This window comes from Anopheles arabiensis, chromosome 2 (assembly GCF_016920715.1).
Source record: "Anopheles arabiensis isolate DONGOLA chromosome 2, AaraD3, whole genome shotgun sequence".
NCBI lineage: Eukaryota > Metazoa > Arthropoda > Insecta > Diptera > Culicidae > Anopheles > Anopheles arabiensis.
In genome coordinates, this window is record NC_053517.1 from 70,253,378 (window position 1) to 70,276,355 (window position 22,978).

At 43.1% G+C, this 22,978-nt stretch overlaps 1 protein-coding gene across 24 annotated transcripts in view; it reads left to right on the forward strand.

Moving 5' to 3' along the window:
- Nucleotides 1-22,978, forward strand: part of LOC120897318 (CUGBP Elav-like family member 4) — a 324,692-nt gene that overhangs the window by 281,510 nt on the left and 20,204 nt on the right. For all 24 annotated transcript variants that reach the window (XM_040302102.1, XM_040302094.1, XM_040302095.1 and 21 more), the window contains one exon: nucleotides 22,719-22,959. In XM_040302102.1, coding sequence (XP_040158036.1) covers nucleotides 22,719-22,959 — 241 coding nt within the window. The remainder of the gene's footprint in view (nucleotides 1-22,718; nucleotides 22,960-22,978) is intronic.

The window sequence follows — 22,978 nt, forward strand, 5'->3', positions numbered from 1 at the left end:
GTGTCCACATGGGCACATGAGAATCGCTGCTTTGTGTCGCTGGTCCGATCGGAGCTTAGACTGCAAGGATTAAACGTCAGCTCCGGTCGGCGACCTACCGTACTGCTGCAGGTGCAACCCTTTTGCACTTCAATTTGGGCCTTTCCGGGTTGCAGACATGCACCGAGTTGACATTTTAATTGAATGGTGCTTTTGTACAGGTGTTTTTGCTACGGGCAAAAACATGCCTGCAAATCGTTTAGCAAGGTTTGCTCTTTTGTGCTACTATTGATTGACAAAATAATTTGGAAAGAAAATTTCAATTTTTGTTCTGTTTGCTTAATTTGTTTTAAAATGTATAAAGTTTACGTACATTATTGAATGTTATGATATCTATTAAGGATAAGTTTAATGCAACAAAAAATTCTTTTCCAAAACTTGTACCTGCTATTTTGCCTGAAGTTTTCAATCTCGCAAGACTTTTTAGGGTGCTAAATCGTTTACATTCACCACTTGGACACCATAATCAAAAGGTGGTACGAAAACGACCTTCCGCCGCCGGCAGATAATCTCTTTGTTCTCCATTCAACAGTAGACTTCCTAGCACTCCCGCCTGTTGCCCAAAGATAGGGGAAGGTCTCATTCATCGGGGATCTTCCAATCACTTTCCAACCGATGGTAAAAGATTATCCTTTACTCGCTCGTGAGCAGGCAACAGGCTGGCTGCGATGGTGGTCGAAAATCAGCTTGGTCTTCTATTGAAACCACCATCTTCCACGGCATCAATCGTCTGTTGGGCCGCTCACTCATCTTCCAATCCAGCGCTCTTATTCTCTTGTTCCGTCTACTAAACCTGCTATTTAATATGCGCCTATATATTTTATGAATAGGACCATCCATACATCCGAGCGACCGAGCAAAGCGGAAAATCAAACGGGAGGAAGAGTGATTGCATATTCGAACATGAAGACAAATCCGGCTGATCGGTACGCCAAAGGTGGGCTGGAAAACTCACAACAAAACCCGTTCAATCTCGAAGAAGCTCTTCCCTCTACCCGTTGGCTTTTTCGTACGTGAAAGGAAACGATCATCGACAATGCTGCCGATGATGGTAATGATGGTGTGGCTTCATTCGGTTCGACTTTCCGCACCGATGGTGAATAGAGAAAAAGTTGTTGAATGCTGCTGGGCCTTTCATTCACGGTGGTTTGGATTATGGGCCCCATTCCCTCCCGAACGAAGATAATGGTAGACTTCGGTCGGATTTGCTGCATTGTGAGACGAGATTTTTAGTCTGCATCCTGGGTGATCATACGCTTACCGACAAGCTAGGTAGGCTGGAAACCAGAAAATCGACAACAGCTGCACATTGTAATATTCAAATTGTCAGCTGCTCTTGCTATCTTAAGGGTAGTGGATTTGTGTTAACTTCAATTAAATCCAGGAAGGCGTGCGTTACCAGTGCAATAATGGTTCTAATAGAAAATATATGTCTGAATTTCTTATGAGGCTTTCTGAGATTTGATTATTCACAAAACTATAGGAGCTATTTTAATGCCCGACTAAAAAAATGTTTTTTTGTATTGCATTCATAAATGATGTAGTTACTTATGTTTAACTGATAATTACATGACATTACTTTGACAGTTTAAATTTCATTTGAAACCTGTTTTTTGCCGTACCTATAACCACATTTAGTGAGTTACTTTGAAATCGATCTCCTCTACCCCGAACGCATAATTTACTCGCAACAACTAGTTCCTCTTCATTTTATCGCATCGCAGCACTTATTCAAAAACCAATCAACAATTTTAGTGTTTCTCGTCGCGTAAGAACCGTACAAATACACACATAAAACTCTCACTCACATCCCAGCCAATCTCTGATGCGAAGGCAAAAAAACCGTCGGCAAAATTGCCATAAAATGCGAGCCGGTCTAGCTTTGGCCAGCATCCCACTGAAACCATCCCCCATCCAATGGGCAGGTTTTGATTTGAAGCAACAACATTTTATGCGCCGATGTTTTATTGCACAACGCATCGATACAATTTACTCTTTATCGTACGCTCGCCTTTTCCTTTATTAATATTTCCCAGTGCCATAATTTTTGATGGTTTTATTGACAAGAAATCCGACCGAAACCGTTTCGGGGCAACATCCAAGCGCAACCGGTACAGAAGGTGGAGGCTGTGAATAGCGAAAGAACACTGCCACAAATGGGCAGGAAAGTATTACTTTGCTTGACAACAATTTTCGGGGAAATTCCATTACGTGTTACCCTTCCCTTTGTGGGGACGTTGTGTTCTGGCCGACCGGGTTATCAGTAACGACGAAAAGCGTCGGACCACTTTTACTCTTGAAACGATAGATTCTGATCCAATCGAAAGTCCTTGCGCAGTGGGATAAGCTGTCAAAATCGAACGGACTGCTTTTAGTGCCCCAGTGCCTGGCGGGAAAGCCTTTTGTGGCCAAAGTGTGCTAGCACTTTCCCGCCAACCACATCTAGATGGATCAATAAAATTTATAGCCGACACGAACCACATCGCAAGGGGAAACTGTTTTGTGATATTGTACGCTTAGGATTTCATACATTTTGGGACTGATGGCTGCCCATTCACGTAAAATTTAGCCTTTACCCAAGAAAAAACAGCTACCAAAAATTTATCATCGTTGCACTTTTCACAAACTGGCTAGAATTATTTGGATCAAAACAAGCCCAACGAGCGCTGGTGCTGGTGGAGATGGAAAGTGATGGAATCGTAAAATCGAATGAAATTGAAAACAAACAACTCTAGTGGTGGATTCGTTTTTGAACCGCTCACCACACAGAATGGCCAAAACCTTCATAAGACTCCGAGAGAACGTCGAAAGATCGATCATCGTTTGAAATCAGCAGCTCAGCATTTAGGGCACCAAATATTGTTCTCAACGGTGTTTGACTTTCACTGGCACAAGCAGCACGCAAGCAAAAAGCAGAAAAAAACAGAATCTTTCACTCAAATATTTATGTCCCTTCCCCACGCCAAGCTCACAAACCACCGGGATGGGATTCGGCGATCCCTTAATAGTTCAATATTTAATGTTTGCCTTACAGTATTTGAGCTCGTTCCTTATACCTCATCGTGGTACGCGTGGTTCGATTCGAGCGCTTTCCGACCGATTCGGCGTTCTATCAGGGTAATCCCCACCGTCGATGAACGTTTGGTTCGCCAAAAGGTTCCATATGGCTTGTGGAAATGTGTGTTTTTCGTATCCTTCTTGATGCAGGCCAACATTTCTACACTTTTCGGAAATTTCAACAACGAAAAAAATAAACCAAGCTTGCATATTCTTTCGCCCCAGGGTCCCTCCTTACACACAATATTTATGGCTTGAAAATGACGCTCGGCAAGCTTTAATCGAAGAGGAAACACGATTACGACCATGGAACAATCATTCCCATTTCGGTGGTATGTGAGAGCGGGCGTGAGTGTGAAATTTTGTTTCCCTTCTTCGATTCCCCATGCAAGCTCGTAATGCTTTGAAATGGCGGCTTCGAGACTAAAATCTCGCCGATCGTTGCCTCGTATTGCCATTTTGCTGCCACCACCACAATATGGAGATTGTGCTTGTAAAAGGCCACCCCCAGGCGACCGGGGCTAACGCCCGGGTGCTGGGGAACCAACATTAAATTAAATGTTAATGGCTCCGTTATGATAATGGTGATAATTTCGATGAAAGGAACCGTAAATGTGAATATCCGGAAGGTTTTTCCTTTATTTATTTCTTCGTTGGTTTTGGTACGAAGAATCGCTACTATAGGAGTTCGTCCTCATGTAGTAACGTAACAATGATTTGGTGAAGAGGAAAAAGAAAACGGATAAGAGCCTCACTGTAACATGCAAGTATTTTAGGTTTTTCTCCGTTCTTTGTTATGTGTTAGTGATAGAAATCTAAATTTCCTTTGGTATGGTGTGTTGCGCTTAAATTGAAGGGTTTTATGTTACAAAAAAGAATATTCTGCTAGCTTATCACAGCGAGTAAACGTACGTGTTATTATTTACATCTTCTGTTGATCATAATGTTTATCCCCTTCTCTTTGGGTGTTTCTCGTCTTAATCTGTTAATAGGACTAACCTTTTTACCGATGCCCACCTCATCCATCGCTAAACTGGTTGCAAATGGTGGTTGATGAGAATTTATCGGAAAAAACCTCCCCTAAAGCAAAAGTACGGTCAGGTCCAGTAGTACCTTTTGCGTATGCCCAATACTTCACTCGCACATCACGATTGCTAACATTCCTGTTACAGACCACTCTCCCGAGACACACCTTCGTCTCCCTGTGCCTAAATGTGAGCCCGATTCAACCAGACCAATCCACTTTCATTCGATTGTCCCGGTGGGCTATGTTCCGGTGAGTGGTGTACGAACGCGATTGTTTGTTTGTGCTGCTTTTGCCCCTCCCTTACTCCTCCAGTGCGTCCTACCAGCAACATTAGCGAGCACCTCTAATCCACCGGACGTGTCTGTACGGACGCAGCTGGAGATTATGCTATCAAAAAGCACCCTTCTGGGCCGGCTAGCGTCCGCTCGGATCGGGTTTCGCTGTTGCAAAAGTGTCCGGGTCATCATCCTTGCTGTCGGTGCATTCCTATTCAGCACAGTCGGCCCGAGACTCGGACTCAGAGAACGGTATTTAAATATTAATATTATTTTAGGATTTATTCAATTTTACCAAAACAAACAAACGGTCACTCTGAACAAGCGAACCGAGTGAACGCTGAAGAGGAAACTAATGGGTGGGGGGAATGGGTGGAGACTCGATGAAAGAGCTGGTTGAGTTCGGCGACGTTTGCTCCAATGGGCAAATCAACCGCCAAGTGAACGAGCCGAACCGACACGGGCGCACGGACAAAGATGCAACGTACCAAAAGGTGGCACTGTTAATGTTTCCCATCCAACCAGCTTGGCACTTTCCGGACGCTTGTAACGCTATGGTAGAGGTGGAGAAAATGTAAAATTTTTCCACCTGCTCCCTGCCTTCGGTACATTCCCTGTCGCGCCTTTCCACAGTCCACAGTCGAGTCCGTTCCGATGAAGGTTGAAGCCTCGACGCCACTAATGGATCCGGTGCCGGTGGGCGAAGCAAATGAAGAGCGCTGGGAACGAAATATGCAGATTATGTTTGTTGAATCATTAAAGCAAAAGGCGCGGCCGCCGCGTTGCGAACCACCAGTTACAACGCTCGCTCCGTTCGGTTCGGTTGCAGGTGGCGCCCTTTCGGGCGTAAAGCAAACAAGCGACCCGACCGAACCGAAAACAAAGCCCGGTTCGGACCATCCACTGGGGCCGGGCAGCAGTTCACGGGCTGGGACTTTGAACCACATTCGCGGTGCCATCTAGCGTTCTCTCGCTGTGCTAATGGTGAATAGATCACCGGAATGGATGGGTGAATAGGAAAACCGGTCAGTTGCAAACGCTGGGACGAAAAATGACATAAAAGATCGACGGACAGGTTAAACACACTAACTAACCCGATGAAAGAAAACTCAAATAAACGAGGGGAGATGATGATGGAATGGATAATGATGATGATGATGATGATGATGATTGCAGGACATGATGAAGGACTTGAAAGAAATTTGTGTCAGCTTTTGCAACCCTAACATTTGAGAGTCATAGCAGAATATTGTTTTCTTTTTGTAGTGAACATTTTGGTTTCAAAAACATAGGTTTTAAAACGGTGGTATGTAAAACAAAATAACTTGTAACAAGAGACTTTTAAAAACGTTTTAGTTTAAAGCTATATTTTTAAATACATCTGGCATGCGATGGACACAGTTATATTTCTCCATAACATGATGTTACATGCCTATTTTCAACAACGCCCGTCCACCCACAGTTGCTTCTAATGAACGCTAATGCATTGTTCTGTGGTGAGAGGTTAGATTCTAACAGTGCGACCAATCGTTTGACGAACTAATATCCCTCAGGACTTTGTTACTTCAAAAGCTACTCTCTAAGGAGGGCAAGTCGTCAAAGATACTTTAAGACAGCTCGCCTTCGCAATCTACTCGGGCAGCTACTCTGGAGCTCCGGAGTTCGAAGGAACAGAACCGACCACACAATCACACAAACACACACCAACCTGTCCTTCGTGCGCGCTGTAAGAAAAGTTTCTTCATCAAAAATATTGATTTATGCTTGTTTTGCGACTTTGGCACAGGACGGTGGTTCGGGGTTTTCGGTTGCGCCAATTCCCCGGGGGGCATCCTGGACGGCCGGGGCTGATTGGAATCCGGCCAACCTTTAGATCGCTCCCTAAAGTTGCTTTAATGGAAAATATAACTCAATTTCCTCCCGATTCTCAGGTTACGCGACGGTTCCTCGTCAGAATCACGTCCACGTCGCCGGCTTGACTGACACACGCGTACACACACACACACCGCTGGTGGTGGAGGACGAACGTTGTAGGTTATTATTTCCGATCCCCGTTTGTATTCCGTGGCGAAGCCGAGGAAAAAGAAAAACAAAAAAAAACTTAAAGAGGCATAGCACGGCGACGGAAAGAATTGCACAAACTTTCTCCTTTTTCCAGTGGCACGTTTCTGTTGCTTCTTACCAGAGTAGAGAAAAAGGAACAGATACGGCAAAAAAACTAACATGCGGTCTGGTTGAGTTTTCTATCACTTCACATACTTTCTCTGTTCAGCCCACAACCCAAGGCTTCCATGTCGTGCGCAATCAATCATCGATGGATTGCGTAGGCGTAGTTTTCGGTGTCAAGGATAGGCGGATCGGAAAATTGATACTCGGACGCAAAGGTGCGATTTCGTGCGATGAGCCGTACCTGGTTCATTCTCTTCCCGTTAAACCTCTCAGCTGCCACCGCACGGCTACACGAATCGCATGTTTCGCTGATTTTCCGACCGCCCTGATACCTCAGTAACCCTCCCAAAGTGGCGAAATACGAGAGAGCGAAGAAAGGGGATAAAAACATCACGGAATACAAGAAGAACGAAGTGAGGATATTGCATTACATCGGGTGCCATGATTGCTGCCGAATGCGAAAGGTTGTAGCAATATTGCCGGCGGGCGCGCGCTCACAGTACAACATGCTCGGCGAATGTTTATTAAAGGTACATGGTTCTTCGAATACGAAAATGTTTAGCTCTCGGTGCCGGCAGGATGATAGAATGAACAGATCGAGTGAAAAAAAAGAAGCAGAAAAAAGAACCTCTAAACATACTGCGCGTTGTCTGTGCCCGTCTGTGTGCACTAATGATCTTGTCCTGTGTGACGCTAGTATATTGAATAATAAAGCCTCTTTCTATGCACACTGGAGCTTCGTCCGCGTCTTCATTTGACAAGGATATGTAGTATGTAGGGCGAACTGTTGTGAATGTAAACTTAATCTGAACATTGTTGGCGGTCTTCCTTCAAACACAATTTAATCAATTTGTGCTCATGCTTCCCTTAAACACATCGTGCATAGACACTCTCAAACGGTTGTGGTTTCACAATGTGCCCCGGAACGAAACGGAACAAACCTCTTCGCGGCTTTGCCTCTATCACCCTTCCCAACTCGCGTGCTGCTTGTTGCTTTTGATGATAAACTAATATCGCACGACCGAGCTTCGAGTGCACCCACAGCAACAGAGCTGGGCGTGTCGAGGCACCATAACTACAAGTGGCTGCTTCAACCTGATGGTCTACTATGCCACCCTACCGAAGGGTCCCGATCAATATTTGTGGTACCGTCTTTACTCGTTCGATGAGGATTAAGTTTTTTGTTTGTTTGGTTTTTTTGCTCGTTCAACAATGCTGATAAGCTCCTATCAACTAGTCGGCATCGATATCGGCCACGAATGCTGAAGTTCTTTCGGTTCGCCGCACTGGAGCTTCCTTTGTTTCGAAGACGCCTTGAACGGAATGGCTTCACTGGTGGCGATGACTCATCAGAAGACCATAGCATGGACGGTGAAGTGTTGGCGCTGACCAGACCAGTGTACGTTATTGCGATGATTAAGTGATTATAAATATTTACCCTATAGCTGTATTTACTACAAACACCGCATAAAACACTATGCAGCTGTGAAACATCGTAACACAACTCATGATGATAGAAGTCAGAGGACGCAATGAAACAGCATGTGGAGGCTTATACAGGAAAATTGTGACTACATTTGACCAAATTAAGTGAAATCAAGCCTTTTCAAGACCTTTCGAAGTTTTTTGTACAAAGGTTTTACACGCGTCAAGGGAAATTTTTTTACAATACAAATAGATTTTTGAGAATCTCGAGAACACAAGCAAACGTATAAAATGCGTACTATTGCTTGGTTTTTACAGCAGTGAAATCGAAGCTATTGCTTATTTTAGTAATCCTTCATGTTCTACTGACATCAACCTGCTGTGACATTCAATAATCCTTATCCTCATCACAATCCTAATCTTAACTATCAAAACGCTGCCAAAGCAATACGGATGTCTCTTTTTGACTTTAAATCTTTTAATTGTTCCAGTCCAAAAGTTTTCCCCTCGAGGGTAACCCACAACGTATGCAAACATACGGGTTTGCTCGGGTAGATTTTCAAATCAATCTACTCACTGATAACGCTCGACATTTAAACACCCCGCATTCAACCGGACACCTATCCCTTCCGTTCATCGAACCGTTGTAACTAATTCCAACGAATATGTCGCTTTCTTAAGAAGTGAAAGGTCACTGACGGTACATTGGAAATCTCAGCACGATGCCGCTTAATCCTACCGCACTACGATCGTTCGACCACAATGGGTAAAAGTCAAGCTGTAAAACGAAACGAGCACAGAAACCCCGAAGCCCGCCCAACCCAACCTCGCAGGACCAGTGAATGCCGTGGCTGTGGATAACCCCAAAACACCATGCAGCACCAGTGAGCTACCGTGTGTCGGTCGCACTAAATGAGAGTTATAAAATTTGTCACAAACTTACAGAAATCGTGTCTCTATCGTGTTGGGGTTGAGCTGGCGGAAAAGTGGGTGGGTCAGTACCGACCGAAGGATTTAAGGGCTTTCCTATGGGGTTCGATTTCGATGATGTCACTCTCGCTCCCTGGTGCAGGACACAAACCGAGAACACCCTCGCTCAAGAAAGGATTTTAATCGGGGAACAAGTTTCTAAACTACCTAAATTAAGGGATATTGGCCGGATAGTTTTATGAAGCAGTCCCTGGATGCTCTTACACGAGAGAGGAGAGGAGATTTTAGACAAAAGATTAAAAACTTCCACCCAACACATCAAGACAGACAGACCGGTTTTGTGGACGACGCGATGAAGCGGAAGCGAAAGCACGACGCCGGTGGACCCACTACGGGAGAGGGAGGAGGGGGGATTCGCCAAATTCACCCTTAGCGTCGATGGCTGCGATGGCTTCATTACAACCTCCCCCCCAAAGCCGTACCGAAAGAAAAACAGTTTAATTATAAGATATCCTATGTGACATGCATTCATTACTGAGCTCGTGAGCGTCCGTGTAGTAGATCGTTACACTTCTGTGCGCTGGGTACCAGCCGGGCCTGTCCATTCACTGCCGAGACGGTTCCGAGCGGTTCGCTGGCAGCTTAATCGAATTGGAGAAAGTTTTACCCTCACATACGGACGAATTTTCCCCGAATGTCCACCCCATTGTCCCATAGGAGCCGTTGCTTTTATGCTCAAATGGATGTACGTTTGTAGCCAGGACAACGGACTAATGCTGTCTGCTTGGGTTCGGCGAGGGGCCCAGCAGTCGCCATGTGTGCTTTGCGGGTTGTGAATGTGTCCACAGCATCTGTGTAGTTAACCGGACTGGCGTTGGGTAGATAACTTAATTTCTGTTCTTCGAAAAAGGAAACGCGTCTACCATGCTCCTTTGCTGCTCAGCCGGGCAACCCTTGCCGGCTAGCCAATGGAAGGAAACCTTAGACACCAAAAACATATTCTTGTCGTCGCATAATATGTGCTAAACTGTGTTTTATCTTTCGGAAATATAATGAGAACAGCTTTTACCATCCACCCTATCACCCCTCGGTCGTACCCGTACTCCGGTGCTGGTGGTACTACGGCGCAACGATACTTTTAATCCCGGATTTAAGTGGTTTCCTTCCGCCGCAACGGAGTAGCTAAATTTCAGTTTTGCGGCATAGATCGCATAAAATAATCAACAAATTATAAGTGAAAATCCAGATTTGCTCTATCCGAATACGGGTTGTGCACGGTGTCGGACACCGGTTGAGCTGCATGTTGTATTTGCATCCATGACACTGTGGCACTGGAGACGAAAACAAAAAAAAACAGGCGTTGAGTACCCGGAGATAGGTTGGTTGTCGTGCGATTATGCAAATTAGAAAATGAAACTGCATCTCATTTCCATCGCTACGCTCGATCTCTCCATCAAACGCTTCCTGATGAGTGGAGTGCCTTGCGTTGGGGTTAACGGGGAAAAGGCTGTGGCTCGGATTCATCCTATAAAGATGGCTATTTCTAAGTCCCGCAGCGAGGTCGTAGGGTTGTGTTGCGAGGATGTGTCGGAAAAAGCAAAAACATTCCAATGCAAAGTGTAGCATCAAATGCAGATAGAGCTGCATTCAGCAAGCAATAGATGCGGAATAGGTGCTACCAGCACTCCAGCTCGCTCTTCTTTTCGGTGGACCGAAAAAAGGGGAAGAATGAAGGTGTCGAGTGCGAGGGGGTCGGAAAATCTCCTGGTAATGCGATATATAGAGCAACAGCTTTGCACACCCTGAACCAGAAGGCCGTGTGCAGTTTTTCCGCTGATGTTTACAAATTGAATCATGAATATTCTATTTTTCACTCCCATATTTCTCTCCATTGCGACTGTTTGCCACGCCATATTTTGCATTTCGTCGCCGTTGGTTTAACAGCATGACGCGGGGAGGTTGACGTCAATCGACCACAGGTCCGTAGAGAATGAGACTGTGGTATAAAAGGAGAACTATGTGTTTTAGTACAAATTTTGTTTCAAATCGGTTTTACACAACGTATTTTCAACTTTTGTCTAGTTTTTTATGAAAATGATAAGATTATGCTTTTAAGTGTTAAATATTTGAATGGTTTTGCATAATTATTTATAAATACAATGTATTTAATCGCTCTTTTATTACCTTATTTACGTTGTCTGACTAACTTCAACCGATTTAAAATATGATCCGGACAAAACCTAAGTTATACTCTTTTTAAGGATAAGCATATTTAATTTCCCATCCTTTCAATCTTTCACGCTCTCTCCTCGCCCTCCTCCTCACTATCTCTTTCTCTTTGACTTCTCCAATAGCTCTTCGATGTAATAAGCCATATTTAAAGTATGATAGATGAGTTTAAGCCTCTTATGACTACACGTTGTCGATAAAATTGAGTACCGCCTCTCGAATTGAGCCACCTGTCTGTGCAAAATGGTTACTCTTACAAAGTATATCAGCATGCAATGTGTTCACGGATGGCGCTTCATAGAGCTTTAAAATTATCCTTTCCTATTCTCGTGTCCAAGCAACTGGCTGTATATAAAAAAAAACAACAATACACCGCCAGACAATCCTTTCAAACCGTTCCATTGTGGTATATGGTTGCAAAATGAAGATAGATCCAGTTTCTCTACCGGCTCGAGCCCACTGGGAGAGAGGCGATTGGGAGTAAGCATTGCCAGGGCAATCCTCTTGACGATGATAGGGCTTGACTATGATCACATCGTTTGCAGACATGCTCGCCGGGCAAAGCAATTCAATCCAATCCTCCTTCGGACGGGAGCGAGGAACTCATCTATGGGCGTTTCATTTCACCGTACATATTGTGTAATAATGGAAAAGCACCCTCAACACCTACACTACTTGGAGCCAGCTTGGCTCCTTCCTTTGCTAAACCTCTAAAGGCCTAGTGGCAACAAAAGCCCGATAGGTTGGTGGGGAATGGAAGTTTTATGGTTTAAAAACAAATCTACATATAAATATCGAGTGCACTCTGTCCCGGTACAGAATCGACAAACGTACTTGTGCAACTTGTGCCGTTCCTTTTTTTTGCTTTATGTTGGTGTGAGCTCACTGTATGCTTACCGTGAGCGGAACGGAATACACAGTGTCGGCGTCGAGCTATTACCATGCTTGCAACATTTTATCGTTTGTGTAGGTTCTTTGGATCAGTTGTTTTTTGCATACTTTTTCCCTCAGTGATTTTGAACGCGACGAAGGGATCACATAAACTTCCAGCATTTCTTTTCATCCTCCTCAAGTACTGTACTCGCACACTCGCCCATGCGAAAGGTAGAACAAAATCGATTGCAAACAAATAAACTGTAATTGGCCAAGTGGTCCACAGCAGTTCATTGAAATGAATGTCGATTGTTGTCTATGTTTTGGTGAAATACAGACAAAACAGACTTGAATAATTTACCAAGAGCTAAGGAAAAACATCTGACAAAAGTACAGTATGAACACGATGAGTAGAAACAATTAATTTTTCTACTATTTCAACAACGTTATGTTTGTTGAGTAAATTTGGATTGCTTTATTTCTAGAATAGATTTATATTATAGAATGAAGTTTAAAGAATGACAACAATAAAACCATTACACACGAAACCATAAACCTTCCATTGATAATTTGTAGTTATAGTGATAAAAATGTTTAAATTCATAATACGCATGGACGTTGACTAACAAAAAACAACATAATTTGAAATTAAAGAACCCATAAGTCCCACCTACTGCGAGTACTACAAAAACACTTTGAGAAAGGAAAGTTTTCCTCGTTTAAGAATTTAAGCCTGTGGAAAATAACTACCGTAAAGACCGGTAACAAGATGTAAAAATGTAGCAAAATCGTTTCCTACTTACAAACTTCTACACACTGAACCGGGGAAGCTAAAGAATAGCAAACTTTCCTTACGTTTCTTTTCCTCAGGGAAAAGGCCGTTTTTTTGTGTGCCCAAGGTTACACAAACTTACACATTTTGTGGCCAGCTGCTGTTGCGAGAGGAAACAAAGTTAGCGAAAAATCAATTTCGAAACCAAACGAAACAACGCCCAATCTATTGGTTGATTCCATGTTGTTTTTTTTTATTTGTATTTTAACTATGTTTTCTTCTACCCATTGCGTTGCTATGGACAAAGTCCTACACAGTTATGTTTGTATTTACGCCAAATAATAAGTGATAGTTTCTGGCAAGAGAGGAAAAAGGAATGGAACTACAAACTTTAGAAAGTGGAACAGTGTTTGTATACAAAGAGAAGTTAAAGAAATGCTTCCACATTCCTCTGCAAGCATGGAGAGCAACAAGCCAATTTTGTGGATGAATGTTTTCTTACACTTGTCGTTTAATGTATGCGTATTTATAATCGTTCTCTTCTAATTTGATACTTTTAGCTTTGCAACAATTTTTTTTTATATTTCTCACTATTGTTAAAATAAAGAAAATTTACAAATGTAATAATAGTTCTAATAACAGTCAATCATGTGGTTCCGCTTGCCAAATAGTAAATCATAAAGAAAAGAATACTTGTTAAAATAAATGTTTTAATGTTAAGGCAAAATATAACCAGCAAGTGCTTAGAAACCAAAAACCTCTTTGATGTACTTGTTTTACATCAAGCTTCCTTAAATGTGAACTGCGCTGTAAGATTCTTCAAACCTGTGCATTTTATCCCATTTCAACCATCAGCTTGTTGACACGGAAAGTTGGCCACGCATCGTAAAACATACATAGTAATTACGGTAACACGCTATTTACATTACACAACGTAATTATTGCCTTTCAAAGTGGAACAAATCGGAGTGCTTTCGTTTGAAACGCAACCGCACCAACTTTGTCGTTTCATATTTTTTTCTTTTTCAGCATTGCCAAAGCACAAGTATTTCCTGCAACAAACTCAGGAAGCATAAAATCAAACTCACTGAAATAATGTCCCTTCAGACGGTGCGAACTACTTTGTTCAACCCATTTGTTAGACATCGTCAACCTAATTTCACACGAGTGCTACTGAGAAACAAAAGTAGTGCTGATGGTACTTTAAACTCAGACTCATGAACAGAAAAGAAAATAAGGGTAAAATCATGCACCCTCCGACACACACATTCCCTCGGTGGATCCAAATCGTTCCGCACGAATGAGTTGAAAATTTATTTTTCACCCAATTGACTTGCTCCACGAGACATACAGTATAATGAGAGCGTAGAAAAATGGTAGGAACATAAATTCCCATGCTGCTACTGCTGCTGCTACTGACCGACACGAACAAAGGAACGGTCCAGTAAGGATTCATCTCCATCGAGTGCAAAGAGCGTTGAACGAGTGGACGATGAATTGTTCTCGTTCTTTTTGCGCTGTTAGTTACACTCCTAGGATCGACTGAAGCGGGGAGGGAAAGCTGAAATGTGTAATAATTTATATATCATGTCAAATGGTCCGACATTTCTTCAGCTCCAGAAATGGCTGAGCACAAGCAGTGAAAGAAACAGGGGGAGGTTTTCTATCAATTTTCATATAAAACTCAATGGACTGTCGCGTATCATTTTGCAAGGACACATCAGCAAACACGGACGGCGGAATAGCTAAAAAGACGGCCAGGAACGTGAAAGCATTCCGCGTTTCTATGCTGACGGACGTGTTTCGCTCGATTACACTTCTTCTTCCTTAGTGTTCCACCTACCCGGCGTGGATACTGAGCCACATTTCTTCACTCATGTCTCGATTGTATGCAGTTTCTCATCACTGAAACGGTAGAAACGCTGTTGGGATGAACGTTCGAGCAGGGTAAAGCAGCGCAAATGCAAGTAAATGTGATGGAAATATTCAAGAGATCATTCTTCGGATGATGCTTTCGATGGAAACATCCTTTTCTGCATTGCTAAGGTTGGAAATGTGCCCTAAGAATTGCGTCTGTTGTTTGCAAAACTCAGACAGCTTTAAATCCTAAAATGGTTGAACAGAAAAACCACAAAATAGGAACGACGCCAACGCAGCAAATATATTGTCATTTTTAACTTAAATTACGGACAACAGTGCTACACTCTATCAGCTGATGAACAACAACTTACTACATATATTCCCTTCTTTAATGCTCCATTTGAAAGGCATACAGTTGGGAGATGTCTTGCCATGCCGTCTCACAGTCACAGATAATACTTTTTGCTGACGTTTGCACGTTCGATTATCTATGAGCCGAGAAGTGATCAAAACATTCGTCCACCTCTCTACCTCTTTGCCTTGTGCTAGCTTGCTTACACATGGCATTCGATTTGTGGTTACGATGGATGAGTATTTCGTCTCGTTGTGCTTCAACCAACAGGAGATCTGTTGGTTCAATCAATCGATGAAGGCACTAGTTATTCGATTTTGATTACACCCAAACGGGAGCATACGCGTGTACGTGAGTATCTCGCCGCTAGGATTACACCTAAATAGAGCGGATGAAATCGTCTCACTAGAAGATTACTGTTTTTCATTTTTTGCATTATATTTGTTTCTTGCGTTCCAAAAGCATTTCTTGTTCGGTAGAACGGTGATCGCAAATCGTTTTCCTTTTTTCCTCTACCTCACTCATAAGACCGTGTACTGTGCAAAGACACATAAGTACGCGAAACAGAAGACAGGCAATGTGTGCGATGGAATAACTATATTCTTTTTTTTTTTGAATTCTCATGAATATCCTTCACGTAGATATTACTATGAATACCCCACGTTTTCCTGCCGTCACGCAAAGTAAACGTCAGCTGCAAACCAAACATGGAACAGCATCGAAAACTGTGCTGACTACCACGCGTCACAAGACGTCGACCGCTCACGGCCCCTCGGGAGTGGCATTTCGGGAGGGATATTGAATTAGGTAGTAATTTGATTAAAATTTGAAGTACCGCTTCCGACATCCGGTTTCCGGGCACATCGTCATCGCAGAGCCGATAACGTACCGTATCGGCCGTACGTTCAACACGCTGTCGCTGTCATCTCACCCATCTCACCGGATGCTCATACACATTCTGGTACGTTCGGTAAACCGGTCAACAGAACCCTAGATCGAACATTCGCATGCCTCTGCTGCTAGTGTCAGGCTCTTGCGGGCAACTGGCAAAAATAGATCGGATGGTTATTTCCCTTGTCGTTGGTCGCTTTTACACGAGCGAAGGAAATTTAATTCCATCAATTGACAGACGGATAGAAATTTTCAAGCTATATGCAATTTTTATTTGCCTCATCTGCATCCTCAAGAAATGAGGGATTTCGGTGTCACGCGGTATGAAATTCCTTATGCTCGCTAATAATAGAGAAAAACCTGCTTGTCAACCAACGACTTTTTGCTTTTTTTTTCTCCTCTCTTTTCATTCGCTAACAATGCAGTGCAAGTGAATTGTAAAGCATACCCATCTTACTTTAATGCACAGTCATACGGTAGAGCGAATCCCTGAACATTTTTAAAGGTAAAACGGCAGCAAAAAGGAATCGTAAAAATGTTTTAAAGCTTGCAGCCCGCTAGCATCATTATGATTAATGTTCATAGCTTATTGATTTTCATGACTTTCCACATTTTACCTACCATCAAAATGCATGCAACCATCATTTATCTTGCTAACAGTGATGAGCTTTTTTACACGATTTTCCTTTTTTCAAACATCATCTGGATAGTAGGAGGCATGAAAAAAAAACAAATTTAAAATTATTTGTTCATCGAAATGCCCATTTTTTTCGTTTGCTCTAATACCTTGCAACGCCCAAGCTAGCAAAAGTTTTAAAACTTTTATCCGCTCACAAAGTTTCTCCTTTCTTTGATATAAAGACTAGCCTTGGCTAATGTTCGTAGCTCACTGGCCTCGCTACACGTTAAAAGCGATATTAAATGGTACATGATTTTTAATTTTTCATTTCACCTTATATCTCTTGCCAAATATCTTCACCTTCGACGTTGTCTGTTAGGCAGATGGCTGAATGAAATGTTTCCCAACATCGATCTGAACCTTCGCACAGTAATGAGGGTGCGTAAAACGACCAGAAACACGGAGCATCCTTCATCCCAAACGAAGGAGCTAATAGGAAGGCATAAAAAACACACGAACAAAGGTTCCTCATACCAGCCTCATCAACCGTGTCGGGAACGGTGGAAAATATTTGCTTCGACCAAAAAAAATCCGAAGCAACAAAATCATGTTCTCTTGCCATTGGACCTTCCCTACATCGTAAACGACCGTACAAACGATGAGCAAATCAATTTTTCTTTAATAACCTAATTATGTGTACTTTTTAGAAGCTCTTCAATAACATCGTGCTTTGGTGTGTAAAAGCACGAAAGAGAAACACTACAGGCCAAAGAAAACACAGCAAAGAAAAAAAACTGGGGGCACTTTTTGCCACTCTTCTTCACACGCTATTCTAATGGTGTTGAAATAAGTAAAAAAAAGCAAACGTTCCCCCTAAAAATTGGCTGAGAAATCGACATCTTATGCACACGGTAGCTGGCCCGAATGCTAACAAAGCGTAGCGTTTGTTCGCAAAGGAAACACATCGGCAAAGGAAAAACTGCCGATCCGCATAAACTTACCATTTGTCCGGCCGAGCAAACAGCACAAGAAGCAGAGGAAAGTAACGAATAAAAAAATACACATCCTCAACCGTCCTCAACCTTACGAACCACATGAAAAATTCAAAAGCCCACAGCTGCAAGCGAGATTCCTTCACGGCGTTCCTTCAATTTACTTGGCCATCCGTAACGAGCGGTGGAAAGTTCGAGGGCCCTCTCCGAACGAAAGCAAACCGGGATCCGGTGGAAATGGCCAGCCTGCCAGCAAGTGACGCTGATGAGGTCGTTTAAAATTAAACTTTATTTAATCGCTTTCATTATTATTTGAGAAGCTATTTTGGAACTTTGCCAACGGAAGGCAGTGCGGTGCGATTGGCACGAACGAAGGCAAAAAGAGAAGAGAAGAGAAAAAACCATGGAACACACCAACTCAAATCAAACCAGCGACCACTTTTCCTGGGGCGGCACATCATGTCTTCGGGCTGGTATGTGTTGGCCACTGCATCGTGGCATACGAATGCAAGGATTGTTCTTTTTGTTCTCATTCCGTTCTATTCCTTACAGCAAGGGATTTCTGGTGCTGTAGAGGCGTGAAAGCTCCGAAACGTCCCGCTTTAGAACCGGAACATGCAACATGCGGTTCGTGTTTACTGATGTTGTACTTTTTTTACTCTCTCCTGTCTTCCGTAATGTTTGGCTTGCTTCGTTTTGGAAACGAGCAGTGCACAGCACGTAAAGGCCCCGAGCGAACGAAGAACATTGCTCCGTCCATAGACCCAAGTGGTAGTTGCGTTGTATTATTATTATTAGTACAAGTCGACGCTATCTGGCCGTTATTTTACCCGTAGCTGAAAACCATCCTGCCTGTTGCACATTTATGGCTCGATACAGTCTCGCAGGAGGAGGTCGAAGTGGCCGTAGCCATGAGCGAGGTCATGACAATTTATGAATATTATCATTATATGCACATTGCATTACATCACGGACACCGTCTCACCGGCTGTTGAGGTTTAAACTATCGTGCAAATGCTCTTGGTAGCCGTTTCTTGCGAGGCAACAGATTAAGCGGGCCATCTAATATATCACACTTTTGGGTTGTAGAGAATTTTTGACAACGGTCGAGGTTGTTTCAAAGGGCTTCTGGAACGAACAGGCTGGTGCTTTCTCCTGCGTTGATGCGGAAAATAGATGTGGTTTGTTTGGGTAAAATATTTCTTTCCCACAAAAAAGCAGCTTTTAAAGCGGCTAGAAGTTGAGATGAATGAGAGATTGGAGGTTTTGATTAATTTGAGTGGTTCAGTGTTCATGCGTGAACGAAGATTAGCGTATGGGCAGTTTTGTATGTATAGTTTATTGTGAGTTTATAGTTCATATAAATAAAAAAACTATTAAAAATCTATTAAAGAGACATAAATCATATGACAAGTCTGCGATACTTGCAAAATGCCCTTAACGGCACAATCACTGCACAATTCCCTCGATAGCCAAATAATAATGTCAACAAATTTAGGTACATTACATGGCGTCTAGCAGCGCCGCATCCATTTCAAAATATAACATTGAATCGAAACCAACAGCTGCAACCATCCCTTGATCATATTTGTACTTTTTCTTACCGTTCCACCCATAGACACACATATTCCACGGAAATTGCATCCGTTAGTCGGATAAAAGTAGACATTTTATTTGTTTTCTCCGCCCCATCCTTCGGCTCCCGCAGAGAGAAGACACTACCAAGATGATACTGATGGTACTGGCAACATGCTGCCGTCACGGCAAAAGATGCACCATTCTCACTGCTGTTGTAGACCCGCTGAGCTAGAATGTTTCATCCTTACTGGCTGCAATGTAACAAGCCCACTGGGAGCAGACCCAACCTCGTCGGAAGCTTCCCTAGCTGAAGGATCCACTCCTGTGATCCTTGAAGCGTTGCTAAGCAGCGGTAGCCGAACGGTAGTGGCGCTTACTGGCGCAACGGCGAAGTTAGCGGTACCGTGTGCAGAGTGTTCTGCTTTTGGGAACAACCCTAAATGCACGGCTACAACCAGCAACGCAATGGCTGCAGGGCATCGGGCAAACAAGCTGCAGCTCAAGTAGCTCGTCCTTGGGAAAGAAGTTTCCCTATCTGTTGATTTCTCCCGTCGGCAGCAACAGACTGTGTTCTGCAAGACCTCATCTCATTCCCCGTTTTGCTTCCACAGTTTCTAGTGCAGAAGGTGAAATGAATAAAATATTGAATGCTTTTGTCTGTTGAGCCTCGAGTTTTTCACCGACCACAGAAAAGTACCCCACGGAGTGCTAGCGAAGGGGCCCACCGAGCCGTACCGTGAACGGCGCTCACATCACCTGCACTTCGCAACCACTCGAAGGCTGGCCGGCACTAACCCATTCAGTAAATAAAACAAATGAAATAAAATGGTTTCACCGCACTCAGGTGTACGAAGGCGTGGCGTTTGTACGCTTGGGGTAGCAGCAGCAGCAGCAGGGAGTGTTATTGATGGAATGAAGTTTCAAGTGGATGTGCCGAGTGGCCCGAGTGCGCACATTACACAGAGGATAACGAATCAACTCAATTCAATTAGGGCCAAAGCTCTTCAATAAAATGTATCGTCTTCAGCACGCCTGTCCTTCGCCACAGTTCACCCTTCTCCGAACGAAGGTGGCCGTATTTCGTGGTACTGGGTTGAGCTCGTGCCGAATCGATTTGCCAGCAGTGCCACCCTAGTCCGTAATGGACGGTTTATTTATTGTTTGAAGAGATTTTTATCGACGTTCCCGAACGTCCTGTCTGGAAGTTGCTCCATTATCCTCTATTTTGTTGTCATATTTTCGTAACAGCAACGAAAACAGTCACACTTAAATTTTCAGCAAAGCAACCTACTTGGGTTGATACTGTGTACATGGTCTATAAGTTTAAAAATTATTGCATTGTACAATAAACTATTTTATTTTTTACAGAATATTAAAGAATGTACAAAACAATTAGCAAACAAACGACGCAACCGGCCCGGACGAAACAACTCCTTCGCATGACAGAAGATTCCATAAATCATTCCATAATTGTTTGAACCTCGCCCCCGGGAGAAGCTTTTCAATTTGTCATCAATTAACCTCTAGCGATCCCAATGCTTCCCAGAGTCAATGTATGGCAAGGTGAGCACCCTTGGCGTCAATTGAATCAAAGCCCACCGGGAGCTGTCCTGTAACCTGCCAGCGTTAATCAATAATATTCCGGCTTTCCGTGTCCGTGACGTGATTGTACTGGTGGAGTGCTTTATTCTTTGATGGATGTATTACTCAAGGCGCTTGTAGGTAGCTTCAAATCATAGTCCCTGAACCAGAAATCACCATCATTAATAATGCCCTTTTGTGACGAAGCGCTGACAATCCAGCCTAAAAGGTGATGATGAGAGCTACCTCATGGGCCTACCGTTTTTTGTATGTGATTTTCTTTCCATTCTGGGAGGAAGCAATTTTATCGTCAATTTTTTCGTCTGTCTGTATTTATGAACTTGTCTTTGCTGGAGCCTTTTCGATTTTTTCGTACAATATCGTACGGATCATTTCCGTTTCAATAGAACGATGGACCAGCCCAAAGATGACGTAGAACATTCAGAAGCATAGAGCAGGAAACCTGAACTAAAGAAAACCTTAATCGTGCAACCAAACTCCCAGACCCAACATTGCTAAGGAATGGAAGGGAAGGGAAAATAGAGGAACATAACAACAGGTTTCCGCACTCGGAATCATGCAAGCGCAACAGTTGAGATAGCGATTCCTTTTCTCCTCACTTATGAGACATCACCATGAAATGGAAATTCATCAAATGTCAGGAAATCGGCCGGAAATGACGATCACAGTTTAGTGGCTTGGAAGTATGAAGATGTGGGGTTTTTTTCTCGCTTTTGAAAACTCCATAACGATAGTTTTCCCTTTTTTGCTGCCTCAAAAAGGGGTACAATTTAGACTGGTGACGTGACGTGACTAAGTACGACCCCGGGGCAAATTCTCAACACGAACCACTCAGCCTACGATACTGGCAGTTCTGTTTTTTTACCGTCTGCACACGTTTCCCTTTCACTTTGCTACCACATAATGGTGATGTGATATGGTGGACGGTATTGGCGTGTCGTACGCTTGTAGGGCAACTCTCATACTCTTTTGTTGTCGTGTCTTGTATCAAGAACGTACCTTCGAGCAACAGGTGTTTTTGAGCAGTCAATATTGTGGACGTTCGAAGGAATGTACGTTTTGATTTAAAATTCAAGGGTTGAAGGAGCAAACGTCAGTAAGAAAACACAGGCTCGACTGAGCATTACGTAACAGGATTTTAACAATAAAAGTTGAGAACTATCTCTCTTTCACAACTTTATCGCTAATTTCATATTTTAGAAAGAATTTCTTTAGAAAGAATTTCTTTAGAAATTGTTCTATTTGATCAAGCAACTTTAATTCAAAAATAGCTTTCAATGCCTCTCAAGAGTGTTGCTTTGCGCTGTATCTCATATCAATGTGTATATTATCGTTGTAAGTGTGTGTTTGTGTATTTATGTATTATCATTGTAATCGTTGTATGTGTTTGTGTCATGTTTGAGCGAACATTGTCTGTACACTATGGCAGTTGTATTTAAGTGTTTGGATACCTCACAACCGTATCTCTCCAGACTGTTTGCGTCAGTAAACGTAGAATATATTGTTTGCACCAAGCTATGTAATTAATCATACCAAAATGACCGCATATGCCCTGCCGCTAGCCCAGTTAGCTCAAGGTGTGTCGTTTGCGAAAACTAATGTTCATACATACTATTCCTTAACCTGAAACGTGCAGCGTCTAACGTAGAGTACGAAAACAGATGCTTACCCGTTATGTAGTTCATTTTTCTGCGGGACGCTACAAACCGTTGTAGTTGCTGTTGATGTTTTTATCTTAAGCTGCCATCAAAAGCTGATAGTGTCCGCTTGATGTTATAACGTTTACTGAGCTGTTACGAAAAGAAAAGAACCACACAATGCTCACCATTCCAAATAATTGGTCATGAATTATCCGTTTCGCAGTTGTTGTTTAGCTTCACTTAATAGGCTGATGATTTACGTCCGCTTAGAGGGAGTCCAAGAATGTAATAAAGAGAGAGAGGGAAGGAATGGAGAGTGCCTTTGCTGAAATAGGTTGATTTACGTTATTAATTGTGTCTCTTTTCTACCTTTGCACGGATTCGGCAGGGTGCATCCTCTAGCTTAGTGGTAAAGTTTGCTGACACCGAAAAAGAGAGGCAACTCCGTCGTATGCAGCAAATGGCTGGCCATATGAACCTGCTGAGTCCGTTTGTGTTCAACCAGTTCGGACCGTACGGCGCCTACGCCCAGCAGCAGCAGGCGGCCCTGATGGCGGCTGCAACCGCACAAGGAACGTATATCAATCCCATGGCTGCACTAGCAACACAAATACCTCACGCGTTGAACGGTAAGTGTGACCGGTGCCC